This window comes from Dromiciops gliroides, chromosome 3, assembly GCF_019393635.1.
Source record: "Dromiciops gliroides isolate mDroGli1 chromosome 3, mDroGli1.pri, whole genome shotgun sequence".
Taxonomy (NCBI): domain Eukaryota; kingdom Metazoa; phylum Chordata; class Mammalia; order Microbiotheria; family Microbiotheriidae; genus Dromiciops; species Dromiciops gliroides.
This window is the reverse complement of record NC_057863.1, coordinates 88,124,539-88,143,092: the sequence shown is the minus strand read 5'-3', so window position 1 is coordinate 88,143,092 and position 18,554 is coordinate 88,124,539. Positions and strand designations below refer to the sequence as shown.

General features: G+C 39.2%; 1 protein-coding gene across 1 annotated transcript in view; it reads left to right on the top strand.

Annotated features, from left to right (window-relative positions):
• The window catches only part of LOC122747172 (atherin-like), a 40,673-nt gene that overhangs the window by 11,893 nt on the left and 10,226 nt on the right, over positions 1-18,554 (top strand). Inside the window, exons 2-4 of the mRNA XM_043993362.1 lie at positions 16,843-17,031; positions 17,516-17,537; positions 18,363-18,545. Coding sequence (XP_043849297.1) covers positions 16,843-17,031; positions 17,516-17,537; positions 18,363-18,545 — 394 coding nt within the window. The remainder of the gene's footprint in view (positions 1-16,842; positions 17,032-17,515; positions 17,538-18,362; positions 18,546-18,554) is intronic.

Below are 18,554 nucleotides of genomic sequence, written 5' to 3'. Positions count from 1 at the left end.
GATGAATGAATACATATACATCATTCTAAGCCAAGTAAATGGGTTCAGTTGTAATTTGAAGAATAATTTCTCTAAAATAAATTTAGAAGACTTAGAAAAACAATGTGATATGAAAAAATACTATTGAATGTTTGATCACCACTGAGTCTTTGAGAATCCCACTTGTTTAAGTTGTGTGTGTGTGGTTTTTTTAATGTACTCTATAGCCAATCATGGTAATGATCCTCTCTGCATTTACCTAATCTGATTCTTGGTGATGGACTACATATTTATCCTCTAAGACTGTACTCAAACCATTTTCAGCTTAGGAGGACACCTCAGAGGTTTTGCCACACTAGCATAGCCTTTGAAATGTCAAGGTCACTTCCATAGCAAGATGAGGAAGTAGAATGGAACTTTAGTGGAGTAAAAATACTAAATATGACATGTATACCTAAAGTAATTTTATTTTGTATAGGAAGGGACAATTTTATACTGGGGTCATTTAAATTTTGTCTGGACTTGTGATTTCAGTAGTGTAAGGAACAGTGAGTTAACTTTCTCTCTCTCTCTTTTTTTTTTTAGTGAGGCAATTGGGGTTAAGTGACTTGCCCAGGGTAAGTGTCAAGCGGCTGAGTCCAGATTTGAACTCAGGTACTCCTGAATCCAGGGCTGGTGCTTTATCCACTGCACCACCTAGCTGCCCTGAGTTAACTCTCTTTACAAATACAAATGGAAAACTCTTCTGTGTTTTCTAGTCTTAAAGAGTTGCCTGGAGGCACTGAGAGATTTGTTCTTGGCATGTAGTTGTTGAGTTGTCTCAGTCCTTTCCAACTTTTCTTGACCCTATTTGGGGTGGGTTTTTTTGGGGGGGTGTTGTTTTTGCAAAAATATTGGAGTGGTTTTCTAGTTCCTTCTCAGCTCATTTTACAGATAAGGAAACTGAGGCAAACAGGGTTAAGTGACTTGCCTAGAGTTACATAGCTGGCAAGTATCTGAGACCACATTTGAACTCAGGAAGATAAATCTTCCTGATTTCAAGCCCAGTGTTCCATCCACTGTGCCACATAGTTGCCCATGCTTTTGGTTACACAGTATCAGATAAGAGCTGCTAGGTAGCATAGTCGATAGAGCTCCAGGCCTGAAGTCAGTAACGTTCCTCCTCCTGAATTAAAATTTAACCTCAGCAGCTAGGTGGCACAGTGGATAAAGCACCGGCCCTGGATTCAGGAGGACCTGCATTCAAATCTGACCTCCAGACACTTGACACTTACTACAGTGTGACCCTGGGCAAGTCACTTAACCCTCATTGCCCTGCCCCCCCCCCAAATAATAATAAAAGTAAAATTTAACCTCAGACATTTACTAGCTGTGTGACCTTGGGCAAGTCACCTGACCTGTTTGCCTCAGTTTCCCCATCTGTAAAATGGGCTAGAGAAGGTAATGACAAACCACCCCAGTATCTTTGCTAAGAAAGCCTCAAATTGGGTCACAAAGAGTCAGAAATGACTGAAACGAGTGAGAAAAACCCCCCACCACTCAACAACATACTATCAGTAGTTGAACCCAGGTTTTCCTGACTCCAAGACTGAATATTTATCTACTATGCCATGCTGCCATCCTATTTGGGGACCATAATGTTAACTAAATGTTGTAGGTAATCTGGATTTAATGAGGGAAATAAGTAAGTGAAAGCAGCTCTGTTAGGAACTGCAAGGGAGCCCTTTTGGGGATTGAAACCTTGAATCAATTTTTTCTAACCACTTTTGGAAAAATTGGCTTAGTAGGCAATCAAAGGAATGTTAGTGGGCAAATATATTGTGGCATTACCTCAAAAAATCATATGGTTTAGACACAAATGGAAAAGATGCTGAGAACCAGACATAGTAGATCAAGTTCAAATCCAGAAATGTCAAATTACTTAAACTATTCAGCAAGAGCATAGTGACTGACACATAGTCACAAGAGAGTATCTTTAGCGATAACCAGTAGGTTACATTATCTTAAACAATGTTAAAAGGCTTGCTATAACTGTGAAATCACCTTCATTCTGGCTGGTTACTTTATTATTTCTAAGTTAGTGCTTCTGGTTAGGAATGAGATTTTCTTGGCACAGTTTTGACCTCTAGTAATAAAAATATACCAAGCCTGCTGACACTCAGGAATTTGATCCCTTGTTGTTTCTTGACCTGCCTGCTTTTCTTCTGGCACCATTATAAATTCTACCCCTTTTACTTAGGTTAAGCATAACAGAAACAGTGTTGGGTTTACATGAGAAATGAGACTGAAACACCTCTCCTGTCACTTTCACAATCCTTTTATGTTATTTTCTTATTCTGAGACATATGGTCAGTCCCTCCATCAGTATCGAATGAGGTCCTTTTATGTGCCTAACACTGAGCTAGGTATTATGGGGGTATAAAAAGCAAGGAAAGAAATTACCCTTGCCCACAGGAAACAGACAATTAAGTTAGAGAGAAGAGATTAATGGGAGCGACCTCTAAGGTCTCTTTCAACTCTAAGGCTATGATGCTGTGGCAAATGATTTAAACAGAATGTGATTAAGTATTAAATTGTAGAGAATAGACTGTTGTTGTTGTTTGTCCTTCATTATTGAAGTGGACCATGAGATCGGGGTGGTGTCATGACTTGCAGTGAATTGGATTTGAGTGAGGGAGGCTGTGAAAATTCACCAGCCTCATTTTCTCCTCTGGAGCCCTCTGGGTGCAGTGGTAAGATATACATCAAGAAGACTGGAGATGGTCCTGGATGGTTAAGGCAATAGGGGTGAAGTGACTTGCCCAGGGTCACACAGCTAGTAAGTGTCTGAGGTGAGATTTGAACTGAGGTCTTCCCAACTTCAGGGCCAGTGCTCTATCCACTTCACCACCCAGCTGCCCCTAAATAGAATGTCAGGATTCCATAGAGGAGTGGATGGAGCAATGTGGGCTAATAGTCTAGGAAGATTTCCTGGAGAATTTAGAAATGAGCATTGAAGAGTGGGTAGGATTTGAATAGTAGGGGCAAAGAGAGATGTGGTATATCATCCAGTCATCTGGTATATTTATAAGGATCCTCCTGGAAAAGACACTGGCTGTGATGATGTTGGCAAGAAAATTTTTTTGCACTGTTCAGCTGATTTTCTGAATATTTCCTCCTAGCTAGTGACTTCACCAGCGGATATATTTCCTCATGTGTCTTTCATTCCAGCCTGATTAATATCTCTTCCTACAAGAATAGTCGGAGGACATTCTGTGATCGACAGCTCATGGTTTGGCAATACGTCAGAGAGTTCCTACAGTTAGCTATCAATTTCATCATTCCTGGCTGCTGCAATTGTTGCATGCACTTGAAGGATACCTTTCCTGGTGGTTCTTTGAGAGAGATTCAAATGAGGCTGACTTTGGATAGATAGTATCTCCTAGGGAATGCAGGTGCCTTATTGTTCAAAGAAATACCACACTTAGCTAAGCTCTTTGCCTTGCAGAACAGATCAATAATTACTCCTTGTGGAAAGTGAAATGGCCAGGACTAAGCTCAGAAAGATCTAATATCTATTTTTGAACGTGACTTTCCTTAGATGTAGATGGATCATTTTTATTTTTCGTGTAGCTGGTGAATAGTTTGAATAATCAGATATTTTAGACGAACTGGGTCTCTTTTTAAAATAATGCAGATGATATCAGGAAACAGACCATGGGAAAGTAGGGATCCAGTTCCAGTCTCTGTATTAACTACCATACTTTTGACTAGTACAAGTTCTCAGAAGTTTTTCTTTTTCCTTTAATAATATACTGAGGTTTTTGTTGTTGTTGTTGGGTAATTATACTTATCAACAATTTGGTCAATTCTTTACAAACATAATTACTCTCATTTTTCTGTCCATGAGGCTCTTCCACTTCCCTGCTATGCAGCTAGAAGCTAGGCTTTATCTTTTATCCCTAGTTATAAAGAAAGAAAGGTGATAATATTACCAAGTGGATAAAGAATCAACATACTCTCTATTTTCCATGTTTTAGGTAACTAAAAAAATTAAAAGAAGCTACAGTAATAAAGAAAATTAATAAGACTGTTACATAATTCTGTTATTCCATTTTAAAATCTGAGGATCATTTAAGGCAAGTAGAAAATTACAACCTAAGAATACAGCATAGAAAAGTTATGCTCTACCAAGCATTAGGAAATTAACGTCTAAAATAGTGGCAAAGCGGGGCAGCTAGGTGGCACAGTGGATAGAGCACGGGCCCTGGAGTCAGGAGCACCTGAGTTCAAATCCGGCCTCAGACATTTAACACTTACTAGCTGTGCGACCTTGGGCAAGTCACTTAACCCCAATTGCCTCACTAAAAAATAAAATAAAATAGTGGCAAAGGGATGCTGTCATAAACAAAAATTACTTATTTTTAAATCTTTCAGATGACATTACTAATAAAGTATCTGATGATGAAAGTATGAAAAATCTAAGGAGTTTTATTCTTATATGTGTGGGTTGTTGTTGGGTTTTTTTGGGGGGTGGCAGGGTTGAGGCTTGGTTTCCTTGTCTTTCAAGGGCTGGAAGTCCAGAGGCCAGTCATGGGCCTATCCTCTTCGGATTGGCTGGAGAACTTTGACCTGCTCTATTTCTGACCCAGGCCAAGTCAGTCCCCTCTCCTTAGGCAGTCTGGTGGCTCATCATAATAGTTCTGTATTTACAAAATGTACCTGATTAGTATAGCCCAGTGGTGTCAAACAGATCCCTGCCCAGCCACCTATTAACTTAGAAAACCACAAATTAACATTATATATATTTTATTATATTTTTATTTTGTTAAACATTTCCTAATGACATTTTTTTTAGTGAGGCAATTGGGGTTAAGTGACTTGCCCAGGGTCACACAGCTAGTAAGTGTTAAGTGTCTGAGACCGAATTTGAACTCAGGTCCTCCTGACTCCAGGGCCGGTGCTCTATCCACTGCGCCACCTAGCTGCCCCTCCTAACTACATTTTAATCTGTTTCAGGTTGTACTCCAAAGTATTGGGAGACAGCAAGATGGCGGAGGAAAGACATTAAGCTCACATGGCTCCTGATACAATAACCCCAAAAATAGCAATAAAAGAACCCTTGGGGCAGAAAAACACACAAATATACGGGCTGAGAGTTTTCTCCAGGTATAGATAGATTTCAGGGGGCCGTGATGGGCCACAAATAAAGCAAAGTATTGGGAGACAGCCTGTAGCCCAAGGCCATGAGCGACACCTTTGGAGTAGCCCACTATAGTTTAGCACTTCTGAGTTCAAGCAAATAACTTGGCCTCTCTGGTAATAGGGATTATAGGTCTATGCTATCATTCTAGCTTCTGCCATATGTTTTAATTGAAAGAACCTGAACTTTAGTCCCACCCCTGGCTCTGATATTAATTAGGTCTGACTTTGGAAAAGCCATTGACTTCTTTTGGTGGGGGGGGGGGGCTCAGTTTCTTCATCTGTAAAATGAGGAAAATAATAACACTATGATTAGTGAAAGCATTCATTCTGCAAATGCAGGCTACTATCTAATCAGATAACATTTTTTTTGTTTGTTTGATTTTGGTTTTGGTTGGGCAATGAGGGTTAAGTGACTTGCCCAAGGTCACACAGCTAGTAAGTGTTAAGTGTCTGAGGCTGGATTTGAACTCAGGTCCTCCTGACTCCAGGGCCAGTGCTTTATCCACTGCACCACCTAGCTGCCTCCTAATCAGATAACTTTTTTTTATTAATAAAGTATTTTATTTTTTCCCGTTACATGTAAAGATAGTTCTCAACTTTTGTTTATACAGGCTTTCCAATTTCAGATTTTTCTCCCTCCCTCCCTTCCCTCCCCTAGAAAGCAGGTAATCTGATATAGGTTTTATATATATATATACACACACACACACACACACACACACACACACACACACACACACACGCACGCACACACATAATAACACTAATCCTATTTCTGCATTAGTCATGTTATAAGAGAAAAATCAGAGCAATGATGAAAAACCTCAAAATAGAAAAAACAACAGCACCAAAAACAAAAGAAATAGTATGGTTCATTCAGCATCTATACTCCACAGTTTGTTTGTTTGTTTTTCTTGGATTTGGAGATCCTCTTCTATCATGAGTTCCCTGGAACTCTTCTGTACCATTGCATTGGTGAGAAGAATATAGTCCATCATAGTAGATCAACACTCAATGTTGATGATACTGTGTACAATGTTCTTCTGAATCAGATAACTTTTTTTTTTGTGGGGCAATGGGGGTTAAGTGACTTGCCCAGGGTCACACAGCTAGTAAGTGTCAAGTGTCTGAGGCCGGATTTGAACTCAGGTACTCCTAAATCCAGGGCCGGTGCTTTATCCACTGCGCCACCTAGCCACCCCCTGAGTCAGATAACTTTTTTTAAAAATTGTACTTAGTGTTAATGCTAACCTCAGAAGAGCTTCTCTGACTCCTCTCCATAGCTTATTTTACCTTCTTGCAATATTATTATTTATTTTTAATATTTAAAGTTAGAAGTCATATACTGTTTGGCCCATTTTGTGTTATTTGCTCTTCTTGTAGCATATAAAACAACAACCCAACAACGCCACATCTCAAAAGCTAAAACTTAATTTAGTGGCCTACATATTCTGATATTAACCCCTCAAACTAGAAAAGTGTTAATAAATCATGCCACCAAATTCTTATCTCCACCGCTATTGTTCTTTTTTTTTTTTTTTAGTGAGGGCAATTGGGGTTAAGTGATTTGCCCAGGGTCACACAGATAGTAAGTGTTAAGTGTCTGAGGCTGGAATTGAACTCAGGTACTACTGACTCCAGGGCCAGTGCTCCAGCCACTGTGCTACCTAGCTGCCCTCTACCACTATTGTTCTAATGAGAGACAATGTATAGTGCTGGACTTTGATTTGGGAACATGTCAGGTCAAAACCTTTCTCCGGTACTGACTGTGAGTAAGTTTTCTTAACATTTCTGCACTTCTGCTTCCTTATCTGTAAAGAGGGGATAATGATAATAGTAGAACATATCCTAATGGCTATTGAGAGGTCCAAATAAGATAATGTATACAAAGCACTTTGCAAATTTTAAAACATTTTAAATGTTAATAATAATAATAACTAAAGAAGCTTCCATGGCCATGAGGGAAATGCCCTTAGAGGATATGGAAAAAGACAACTATGTCCCATGTTGAAAACTTGGCTAACAGAATGCATCTGAGTATTGCGAAATTATTCCAGGGATATTCTCTACTGAGTACATTTTTTTGAAGGTGCTTATTTTTAGTGTATGGGAACAATCCATAATATTTTTTGAGGTAAAAATCCATAGTACTCTTAGTCCCATCATATGCTTAAAGCACGGTAAGTGTAGGTAATCTATTTCTGGATAGTAAGAGAAACATACACACGTACACAAAATGATTAATGTGAGAACCATATTACTGGTAAACAATTCCTCAAGAGGAATGAATCAGCAAGTAGAAGGCATTCATTGCATTGAAGCAAAGGGATATTAAAGATGACTGAGATACTGCAAGACTTTTGCTATATGGAAGAAGTATTATGCCTGAGATGAGCAGCTCATCAAAGGTCTTGGTTTTAATACCATCCCTTATAAGTTTTTCTAACAGAACAGACTTTTAGAAAACTAATGTCTAGCTCTGAGGAGCTGCAGAAAATCTATATGGGGAGGAGAGAATGTGTAGGTACTGAAAGCCTGAAAGGAGAGAATAGGAAATAATGTAGTTTTATTCAGTCATGTCGATCCAACATCCAATTCTTCATGAACCCATTTTGGGATTTTCTTGGCAGAGATGCTGGAGTGGCATGCCATTTGCTTCTCCAATTCATTTTACAGATGAGGAAATTGAGGCAAACAGGGTTATATAGCTACTAAGTATCTGAGGCCAGATTTGAACTTGGGGAATATTTGTCTTCCTGATTCCGTGCTCTGTTCTCTATCTACTGTACAACTTAGTTGCAGTTTTATATAATGGGGTTAATAGCAGACTCTCATGGTCTGCTCTAGCTATAAAACATCCTGTAGAGTGCTGAGTATATGTCCTGACTATTCCTGGGGAAATGTCCTCAGTTCTTTAAAAGTGTGTGTGTGTATGTAATGGACGCATTCTTTTTAGAACAAATCTGAGGCTTTCTGTCTTGGGGAGGTGGGAAGGAAGGGAAGGAGGGAGAAAAATTTGGAACTCAAAATCTTTTAAAAACAAATGTTGAAAACTATCTTTACATGTAACTGGAAAAAAATACTTTTATGACTTAAAAGAAAGAAAGAAGAAAAGAAAGATAAAAAAGAAAAAACAAATCTGAGACTAGTGGCAGAAGAAAGTGTTGGCCTGAATTTTTAATTATGGTTCGCCTATACACACATACACATACACATACATACATACACACACACATACACAAACACGCATATTTTATGTGTATATGTGTATGCATATATATGCACATTTATGTATATATTCAAAAGACTAAACAAATTGATTTTTATTGCTTTTTTTAAAAAGTGAAATAATATAGTTCTGGCAATAGGTCACGCCTGCTGTCCAAGGACTAGCCTAGCTAAGTACAGGTCATTAAATGATGAATTATTTGGACAAGGTGATCCATGATACAAATAAGAAAACAGAATAACTGTCGGTCTTCTTTGGCTTCTCCTGCTCCCACAAAGATGGAGGTGGAACATTAGGAAAGGAGATAGAGGGTGCTAAGAATTATACAGTTTTTAAACTACTTGAAAACATTAATTTAAATATTGATATTGTTGTGTGATCCTCATCCAAGGATCAAACAGTTGTTTGTTTTTTCAAACAGTTGTTAAACTAAAATCAGAAATGAACCAGAACATTCTCTGTATAAATGAAAACAGTCAGTCAGTAAACATTGATTAAGTTTTGTTGTTGTTTGTCCTGTTCTCTAAGAGGACCATGACACCAGAAGGCGATGTCATGACTTACAGTGAATTAGATTTAAGCTAGGGAGGGGCTGTGCAAATTCACCAGCCTCACTCTTTTCTCCAGAGCCATCTGGGTCCAGTGGCAGGATATACATGAAGATAACTGGAGATGGCCTTGGATGTTTGAGGCAATCAGGGTTAAATGACTTGCCCAGGATCACACAGCTAGTGTCAAGCATCTGAGGCTGGATTTGAACTCAGGTCCTCCTGACTCCAGAGTTAGTGTTCTATTTATTGCACCACCTAGCTGCCCCAACACCATGATACAAAGAAAGGTAAAAGATACCCTGTTTTCAAGGAGCTCATATTCTAATGGTAGCTCTAAATCTTTGCAAATGGCAGGATCTTTTTCAGACAAGCTATTTATTGTCTTTCCATACCTTCCCAATTTTGTGCTTGTGAAGTTAATGTTTTGAATCCAAGACTTTGCATTTATTTCTATTACATTTCATCTTATTTGATTCAGTCTAACATTCTAATCTATCAAGCTAATTTTGGAGCTTGTCTCTGACATCCTGTCAGTTAATATTCTTTTTTTTCTTTTTCTTTTTCTTCCTTTCTTTCTTTTTTTTTGCGGGGCAATGAGGGTTATATATAATAATAATAATAAGGAAGTAAGGAAGGAAGACTGGAAAAGTAGGAGGGAGTCAGATTTTAAAAAAATGTTTTAAAGTAATTTGACAAAGAAGAAGAAGAAGAAGAAGAAGAAGAAGAAGAAGAAGAAGAAGAAGAAGAAGATTTAAAAAGGGGACAGCTAGGTGGTATAGTGGAGTGGATAAAGCACCAGCCCTGGATTCAGGAGTACCTGAGTTCAAATTCGGCCTCAGACACTTGACACTAGCTGTGTGACCCTGGGCAAGTCACTTAAGCCCCATTGCCCTGCAAAAAAAAAAAAAAAAAGGATTAAAGTATTGTGACCTATAGTATTGATTGTGCCTAAATCTATTTCACCTAAAGGGCTCAAAACACTTTTTAAAAAAAATTTCTTTAATTTTTAATTTTTTTTGCAGGGCAATGAGGGTTAAGTGACTTGCCCAAGGTCACACAGTTAGTAAGAGTCAAGTGTCTGAGGTCAGATTTGAACTCAGGTCCTCCTGAATCCAGGGCCGGTGCTTTATCCACTGTGCCGCCTAGCTGCCCCCCAAAACACTTTTAAAAAAAACCTCAAACTTAGTTACCTTAAAAAGAATTCCCTGGGCAGCTAAGTGGTGCAGTGGATAAAGCACTGGCCTTGGATTCAGGAGGACCTGAGTTCAAATCCAGCCCCAGACACTTGACACTTACTAGCTGTGTGACCCTGGGCAAGTCACTTAACCCTCATTGCCCTGCAAAAAAAAAAAAAAAAGAATCCCCTTACCTAAGTGGAGCACATTCTATTTATTACTTATGTGGGGATTATACAAAACAGCACATAGGTGATTAGGGAGAGTGAACCAGTGGTAGAACTGGTTTCTAGATTCCTGTTGCTCTGAGAAGATATATGATCATCCGCCCCCACACTCAAGCCTTAATTCTAGCTTAGTAAAGCATCTTCTGGGGTAACATCCAAAGGTGTTAGTAACGTTAATAATAGAGTCAACTCTTGATTATCCTTGTAAGTAATGTGGAGCCATAATGTGGCTAAATCCAATAATAATTTCCATTTAACTTTGAAGAGGTTTCTGTACTTACATTTAAATATGGGTGTCTCTCATCTTCTCACAGTTCAAAATACTTAAAATTGTAATCCTATAGAAACAGGTTATGTTGACTTTCAGTGTAATACAGAGGGACTGGTCTAAAGCAAAGTTGGGGCTACCATCATCAGAAAAAATAATGTTGGTTCTCTATCTTCTTAGATCAAGACAGTAATTAGCTTACTGGTTGATACCTTCTTCCATTCAGGGGATACTTGTTTTTAATTAAAAGGCCTTATCTTTCAGTTTCTGCTGGCTGGAGAAAATGAAGACATTGCTTTTATCAGCAAAGTAGTTAACCAAGTATAGGAAATGATACCAATAATTTGAAAGCAAGGTTTGGATAATCAAGACTTTGGATAATTAAGATGACAATGAAGTTGAATGAAAAGAGTACATGTGGTAAGGCATATAAATGCTGAATAGTCAGGACATATTTTTCTATTATTTTTGTGGTGAGTAGGTATTGTTATAGATACAGTACCTGATCTGGAGTTAAGAAGATCTTAGATCATAATTCTGCCTCAGCTTTTTTCTATGTGTGAGCCCTGGTCACTTAAGCTTTATTTTGAAAAAATGGAATTTGTTTATTGTGATATAACTTGCAAATACAAATGCCTTATGTGTGTGTGTGTATATATATATATGTATACATATATATATAAATAAAATGAACCAAGGGTTCTCATAGACAAAAATATGTCATTTAACCTGGTTTGCCTCCATTTCCTCATCTGTATAATGTGCTGGAGAAAGAAATGGCAAACTGCTCCAGTATCTTTGCCAAGAAAACCCCAAATGGTCACAAAGAGTTGGACACAACTGAAAAATGACTGAACAACAAATTCACTTCTTTACCTTTTGAATTTGGATAAAACTTGGTTCCTGTTAATTCAGAGTGGCAACATCAGAGATAACTTCAGTCAACTCCTTTTCAATGATGAATTGTTGAGTATGGTTAAATGTCAAAGTCAATTTATCAATCATCTCAGAGACATTTGTGCTAAAATCATCCATAGCTGTTATCTTTGTACTCTGCATATTGGTGGTAGGCACCTTGAGAGTATAGTGGATGATGTTTGCCAGACTAGACTTTTTTTTTGGGGGGGGTGAGGGTCACACAGCTAGTAAGTGTTAAGTGTCTGAGGCCAGATTTGAACTCAGGTCCTCCTGAGTCTAGGGCAGGTGCTCTATTCACTGCACCACCTAGCTGCCCCAAGACTATGCTTTTGATAGTTTTGCAATGTATCAGCATCAATGTCATTGTAGATTCTTATACTCTTAGCATTTTCTTTTTGTTGTTGTTGTTGTTGTTGGTTTTTTTGTTTTGTTTTGTTTTTTTTGGCAGGGCAGTGGGGGTTAAGTGACTTGCCCAGGGTCACACAGCTAGTAAGTGTCAAGTGTCTGAGGCCAGATTTGAACTCAGGTACTCCTGAATCCAGGGCCAGTGCTTTATCCACTGTGCCACCTAGCTGCCCCCATATCATTTTTTTTTTAATAAAAAGCCAAAGAGCCAAGTCCATACTCATGGGCAGGTTTTAGCTGTCTTACCTTGGGTATACTTTGCAGCTGCCCCCTTTTTCACAGATTCATCAATTGTCTGAATGTTTTTGAATGACTTCAGTTGTCCACTAATCTCTTTTCAAGTTGCTATATTATGTTGGAAGCATTGTGAAAATAGAGCCTGGGTGGAGTTTTGGGTATAGCAGCTTAAGAGAAAATGGTGGTATTAACCTTGCTGAACGTTAGGCCACTTAAACTTTCTCACCCTCAGTTTCACCATCTATAAAATGGTTACAATAATTGTTGGTGGTGGTCCTTCATTCTCGAAGAGGTCCATGACATTGGAGTGATGTCATGACTTTCAGTGAATTGGATTTAAGTGAGGAAGGACTGTGCAAATTCATCAGCCTCACTCTCTCCTCCAGAGCCATCTGACTCCAATGACAAGATACATATCAGGTCGACTGGAGATGCCTCCAGATATTTAAGGCAATTGGGGTGAAGTGACTTGCCCAGGGTCACACAGTTAGTAAGTAGTGTCTGAGGTGAGATTTGAACTCAGGTCCTCCCAACTTCAGGGCCAGTACTCTATCTACTCCACCATCTAGATGCCCCAGTTACAATAATAATACCTACTTCACTGGAGTATGTGAGGAGTAAATGAAATGATGTATATGAATTGCTTGGTAACTTTACAATACTATTATTATAAATGCCATCATCACCACCATATATGTATGTATACTTGGGTCACTTTCCTTCTCTGTTTTACTCCCCACTTCCAAATAGGATGGGGATCATATTTAATGATTTTTCCAGAAGCAAAAGTTAGCTTGGGCAAAACTGAAAGTCAAAGTTTGTCTTCTGAACTTTCCTCTCTCCTTTCTTCATCTCTCTAAACCAGTATCTGTATTTAATTAGACAGGAGTCAGGGTTTTCTCAAAGGAGAAAAAAGCCTTCAGTGATGGAATTTCAGGCAACAAGAAATTTTCTAGGCAAATTTTCTAGAGCTGCTTAAATCACACCATGTAAGAATATTGCTCAAATGTTGCTAATATTTGTGATTATATTGAGTTCAGCAGAAGATAGATATTATACAATTACAAATAAAAGTTAAAAACTCAGGACCTCAAAACAAGGGACCTTGCTAATTTGCAATAATTTGATATAGGACGGATGGAAATTTACTTTTTCTTTTTGGTTTTTACAATCTATGAAAAAAATCACTTTCCTAAGCAATAGGTAAATTTCCTTCTAGCTCTAAAAATTCTATAATTAAATTTGAAGTACTCTTAAGTAGGCTAAACATTCCATTTGCTTTGTTAGACTAGTTGTTATTTTAATTGTAGTGTATAGCAACATACTGCATTTATTTAAAATAATCAACAAATATGTGTATATTTTATAATTGTTTCATTTCCTCATCTAAAGAAAAAAGGGATTGGATTACTTGATTTTTTAAAAATTAGAATTTCATTTTTTCCCGATTACATGTAAAAACACTTTTTTAACACTCATTTTTAAAAATTTTTAGTTCCAAATTCACTGTTCCTGGCACAATCAGCCTTTAATCAATATTTACTGACTGATTGATAGTTGGTGGGGGACTCATTCAGATATGGATTGAATTAGATGATTTTTGAGATTGCTTCTAGCTCTCAGATCCCATGAAACCTGGGAACAGATAATGAATATTATATAATTCATTATGACAATCTATAAAGAAGATAGATAGACCAACAAATGGTAATTTTTTTTTTAGTATGGTCCAATTAGCATCCATATTCCACAGTTTCTTTCTTTCTTCCTTCCTTCCTTCCTTTCTTTCTTTCTTTCTTTCTTTCTTTCTTTCTTTCTTTCTTTCCTTCCTTCCTTCCTTCCTTCCTTCCTTCCTTCCTTCCTTCCTTCCTTCCTTCCTTCCTTCCTTCCTTCCTTCCTTCCTTTCTTTCTTTCTTTCTTTCTTTCTTTCTTTCTTTCTTTCTTTCTTTCTTTCTTTCTTTCTTTCTTTCTTTCTTTCTTTCTTTCTTTCTAGATTTGGAGAGCCTTGATCAACACACAATGTTGATACTGTGAATAAATGGTAATTTGCAAAGAGTTGTTTGCAGTGGTGTGCTGGAGACAAGGAAAGCTTATGGTTAAATTTTCAGTGTAAGCATTTACACTTCAGAAATCTGCAAAATCTACAAATGTTGGCTTGGTTTATTGTTTTGTTGATTGTCTAGATTTAAGGAAATAATGGATAAAATGTTAATAATGCAGATTAAAATTAAAAGTATGCCCCATAGAGTCCCCTCCTGCCCCACCCCAAAGCCGGTTGTTAAACATTTCCTAGCACACCACTGGCTGTATGGAAATAGTCCAAAGTAGAACATTGTCTTCGGGTTTCAGGATGTTGTGGTATTAGAGTGAAAAGGTGTGAGCAATAAGTGGTGGGGGAAGTTGCTGTCCTGCTGGGTCCATTTCCTTGTACCCACTATCACAAAGTCCAAAGAATCATAGTTCTTTTCATTGGACCTTTTCTTTGTTATCCTATGGTAAGACTAGTTTTAGACTGTATTCAACATAATTGATATCATAAACTATCTTCTACATGGTCCAATGAACATTTTTAGGTACCAGCAACAAGCAATTGAAAATTGAATTGCCAAATAATTGTGCCTGCTCAGCTAGTGGTTGCATACCATATTTGTGTCCAGGGTCTGTTTCATTTTTGCTTTTTTACCCCCAGTGCCTAGTGCAGTGCCAGACATATAGGAGGTGCTTAATAAATGCTTGCTGATTAAGTCACTTTTATGTAAACACTATGATTTTTTTTCAATCTGTATCTAGATTCCATAATTCTTTTTTTTTTTTATTTGGAGGGCATTTTCCATCATGAGTCCTTTGAAACTATCCTGGACCACTGTATTGCTGAGAATAGTCAAGTCTATCACAACTGATCAACACACAATGTTGTTGATACTGTGTACAATGTTTTCCTGGTTCTGCTCATCTCACTTAGCATCAGTTCATGTGAGTCTTTCTAGATTTCTCTGAAATCCGCTTGCTCATCATTTCTTCACATTGATTTTTTTTCTTTTTCACATTGATTTTTAAAAAAACTTTGTGATATAAATTTTCTTCCTCCCTCCCTCCCAAACCCTCTGTATGGAATCAAGCAATTCAATATGTCATACATGTGTAGTCATGCCAAACATCTTTACATTAATCAAATTGTGACAGAAAACAGACAGAACAACTCCAGAAAGAGGAACCAACAAAACCACATTTCAATCTGTATTCAGACACCATCAGCTCTTCCTCTGTTGATGGTTTGCACCTTTCATAGGACCCTCTGATGGCATCCTGCTCATCATTTCTTTCACAGTTATGATTGCTTCCTGTATTACCCTCCATCCTATTTCCTCCCCTTGCTATTTACTTCATTTTAATTTACAAAGCATTTTTTCTCACAACTTCTGTGAATTAGATGGTGCAAGTATCCCTTCCTTCTATATCCTGGGAACTAAGTCTTGGATAGATTAAGTGATTTGTCCACAGGGGAGCTAGGGCTTGAATCCAGGTATCCTGATTCAATTCAGGAGCTCTTTTCACTAAGTGTATATTTTTTCTTACATAGAAGATTGCCTACAGTATACTTTCCTTTCTAGTCTTTTAGACGCTACACATGGGTATGATTTTCTTAGGGAGAATGCCATGCAAATAAACAAAAGTTGAATGTGGATTGCAACATATAATTTGTGGAGTAGTCTGTCTTAATTTTTCATTTTAAATAGCCACATTTTGGGAGAAAAAAATACAATGCCAGTTAATAAACTGCAGAACTGTCACACAAACCCCCATCTTTTTGAGTTCTACATTTGAGTTTGTTCAAGTAAATAAGAAAATGGATTTGCTTTGTTTTTGTGTGTGACTAAATTCCAATCATCTATAAAGTAGAGTACATTCCCATCAGATTTGTACAAATATTTTAGACTTCTGTGTAGGTCAAATGTTTCTTAGACAGAAAATTACTTGGCAGTTTTCCCTGAGCTACTGTATCCCCTTTTGACTACTTCAACCTTGAGCTTCATTTGGAACTGGCAGAACTTCAATGAAAAATGGGCATTGACCCTGACAAGCAGAGCTGTTTGATAATGTTAAGCCTCTAAAGCAGTCCATGTGCCATCCATAGTTTTTCCTTTCATCCCTATTCCGACGACCTGGGTGCAAGGTCCCTCTTAAACTTCCCATCTCATGGGGTTAATACTGCTTTACACGTACCTCCTTTTATGCACAAGTAATAACAGCAGTTGCGATAGTAATGTTTGGATAAAGGGCATTTGGTTCTAGAAGACTTATAGTAAAGAAAACACCAAGCTACAAAAATGTCTGGGAATCCAGGCAGGAGTGGTATTTCCTTTACCTTGCATCACTGCAGTCATTTAATATGGTGCCAGCTTTACCAGCAGCTACAGTGATTTGGATAAAATAATATTTATGTAAAAAGGTGTTCAGATAAGGGAAAGCTATGGATTAAAGGCGGAGGGGGGTGGTGGTTGACTAAACAGTACCTATGTACAGTATGTTTTTGAAACTCCTCGAGGCTCAAAGGAAGGACCTGCAAAACCTGCCTCGGGAATAACTCCAATGCTTCAGGGAAGAAGAGAAGGCTAGACAGGAGGAACGCCTCCTCCCTTGCCCTCCTACGCAAGCTTTTCTCCCGCAGGCGGAGTGCCAGCTTCAGACTTCTACCGAACATGGCGAGGCTGAGCGCGCGCGTCACCCGGCTCCGAGCCCCTCCCCTTCCCTGAAACAGCCCCCACCCCCACCCGCGTCTGCGTCTGCCGCAGCGGGGGTGTTTGGGCTCCTGGTCGGAGGAGGGGAGAAACATCCTCCCTTGATCCTTACTGCTTGGGTACAAGCAAATGGAAAAAACGGGACCATCCCAATTGGACTTTTGCTGTTCTCCAGACTTGAGGCAGCTCAAGAGAAAAGCATAATTAAAAAAAAAAGAATAACTATTTTAAAAAGGCAACCTCCTCATTGTCTTTTTTTTTTTCTTAAGTCCTCTTTCCCCCATCCCCCCAGTGGATTGTAAAGCATCCCTAGTAAAAACAGTTAGCGCTTTAAGCTTTGTGAAGCGCTTTACAAATGTGAGCTAATGTGGGACTCACAACAACCTTATGGTAGGTAGGTAATATTATTACCCCAATTTAACAGATGAATTAACAGTAAGAAGTTAAGTGAAGTGTCTGAGGTCTCATTTTGATCTCTGTTCTATCTGATAAAGAAGTTGGAAAGTGGCTTTTGGAAAATAAAGAGGGAGGGGGATGATCTCTGGAGTGAGAAGACTCAGGTCCAAATACCATCTAATGGTGCTCCATGCCTTTGTGACAAAGGCTCCCTCGAGCAAGGAGGGAGGTGAAATGACTTCTAGCTTTGTGGTTTGGGGATAAACTGTGCCAGATCCTTAAATACAGTACAAAGCTTTATTCAACATCCCATGGGGTTGGTTGTGGGGACAGCGCTTTAGAAGCTAGCTGTTAAACGAGGTCCCTAGTGGCTACCAGGGACGGTTTGGAAAATGGAAAGAATACATGGGGGAGGGTATTTTGGGGATTGGGGTAGAATAAGGCGGGGCAATACACGTTTGGTTTTATTCCGCTGAGTTTGTCCGCTTTTGTTTAAATCAGGAAAGGATACACGTAGGGAAACCAAGCGCTCGGGTTCCCAGGGAGAATCGAGTCCAGGTCTTGCTTTGCCTTAATTCATTCTCTGTCTCTGTCTGGCTCGCTCTTTTTGTACCTGGGACTACAACTCCCAGGTAGGCAATCTTTCTCCCCGAGAACCAATGAGCTAAGAGGACCAGCTCAGAGTAGGCATCTATGAACCAATCGTCGAGGAGACAGGCGGAGACTTTCGAAGGGTTAAAATCACTGCTCCCAGAAGTTCATGGGGGCTCTTACTAGAAAATGTTATCTTGCTTTTCCCCTCCTTTCTCTTCCCAACACACACACACATACCAAACCAAACGTGCAACAAGCTCATGTGTAAAGGGTGTGTTTGTGTGGTATATGCTGCCAATTTTGATTCCGGTCCCCATTCCCCGCCCAAGTTCCCGGCTCTAGACAAGTGAAACCCACCGGAAAGGGGAGGGTTCACTCATTCCCAGCTTAGGGCTCCAGGGAGGGGCGGGGCTAGGTGGGGCTCCTGAGGCCGCGCAGCCGCAGTGGTGACTCTCCGTAGCCGCCGCCGCCGCCGCCGCCACCACCCGGGCTCAACCGCAGGCTGGAGACAGACGGGGCCGGGAAGAGACAGAGACTGAGGAGGAGGAGGAGGAGGGGGCGGGGCGACGCCCGGTGACCGGAGCGCCGCAGACTGGCAGCTGCAGCGTCTCCCCCCTTTGTGTCTGGTCTGCTCTGGTCGGAGGCTCGCAAG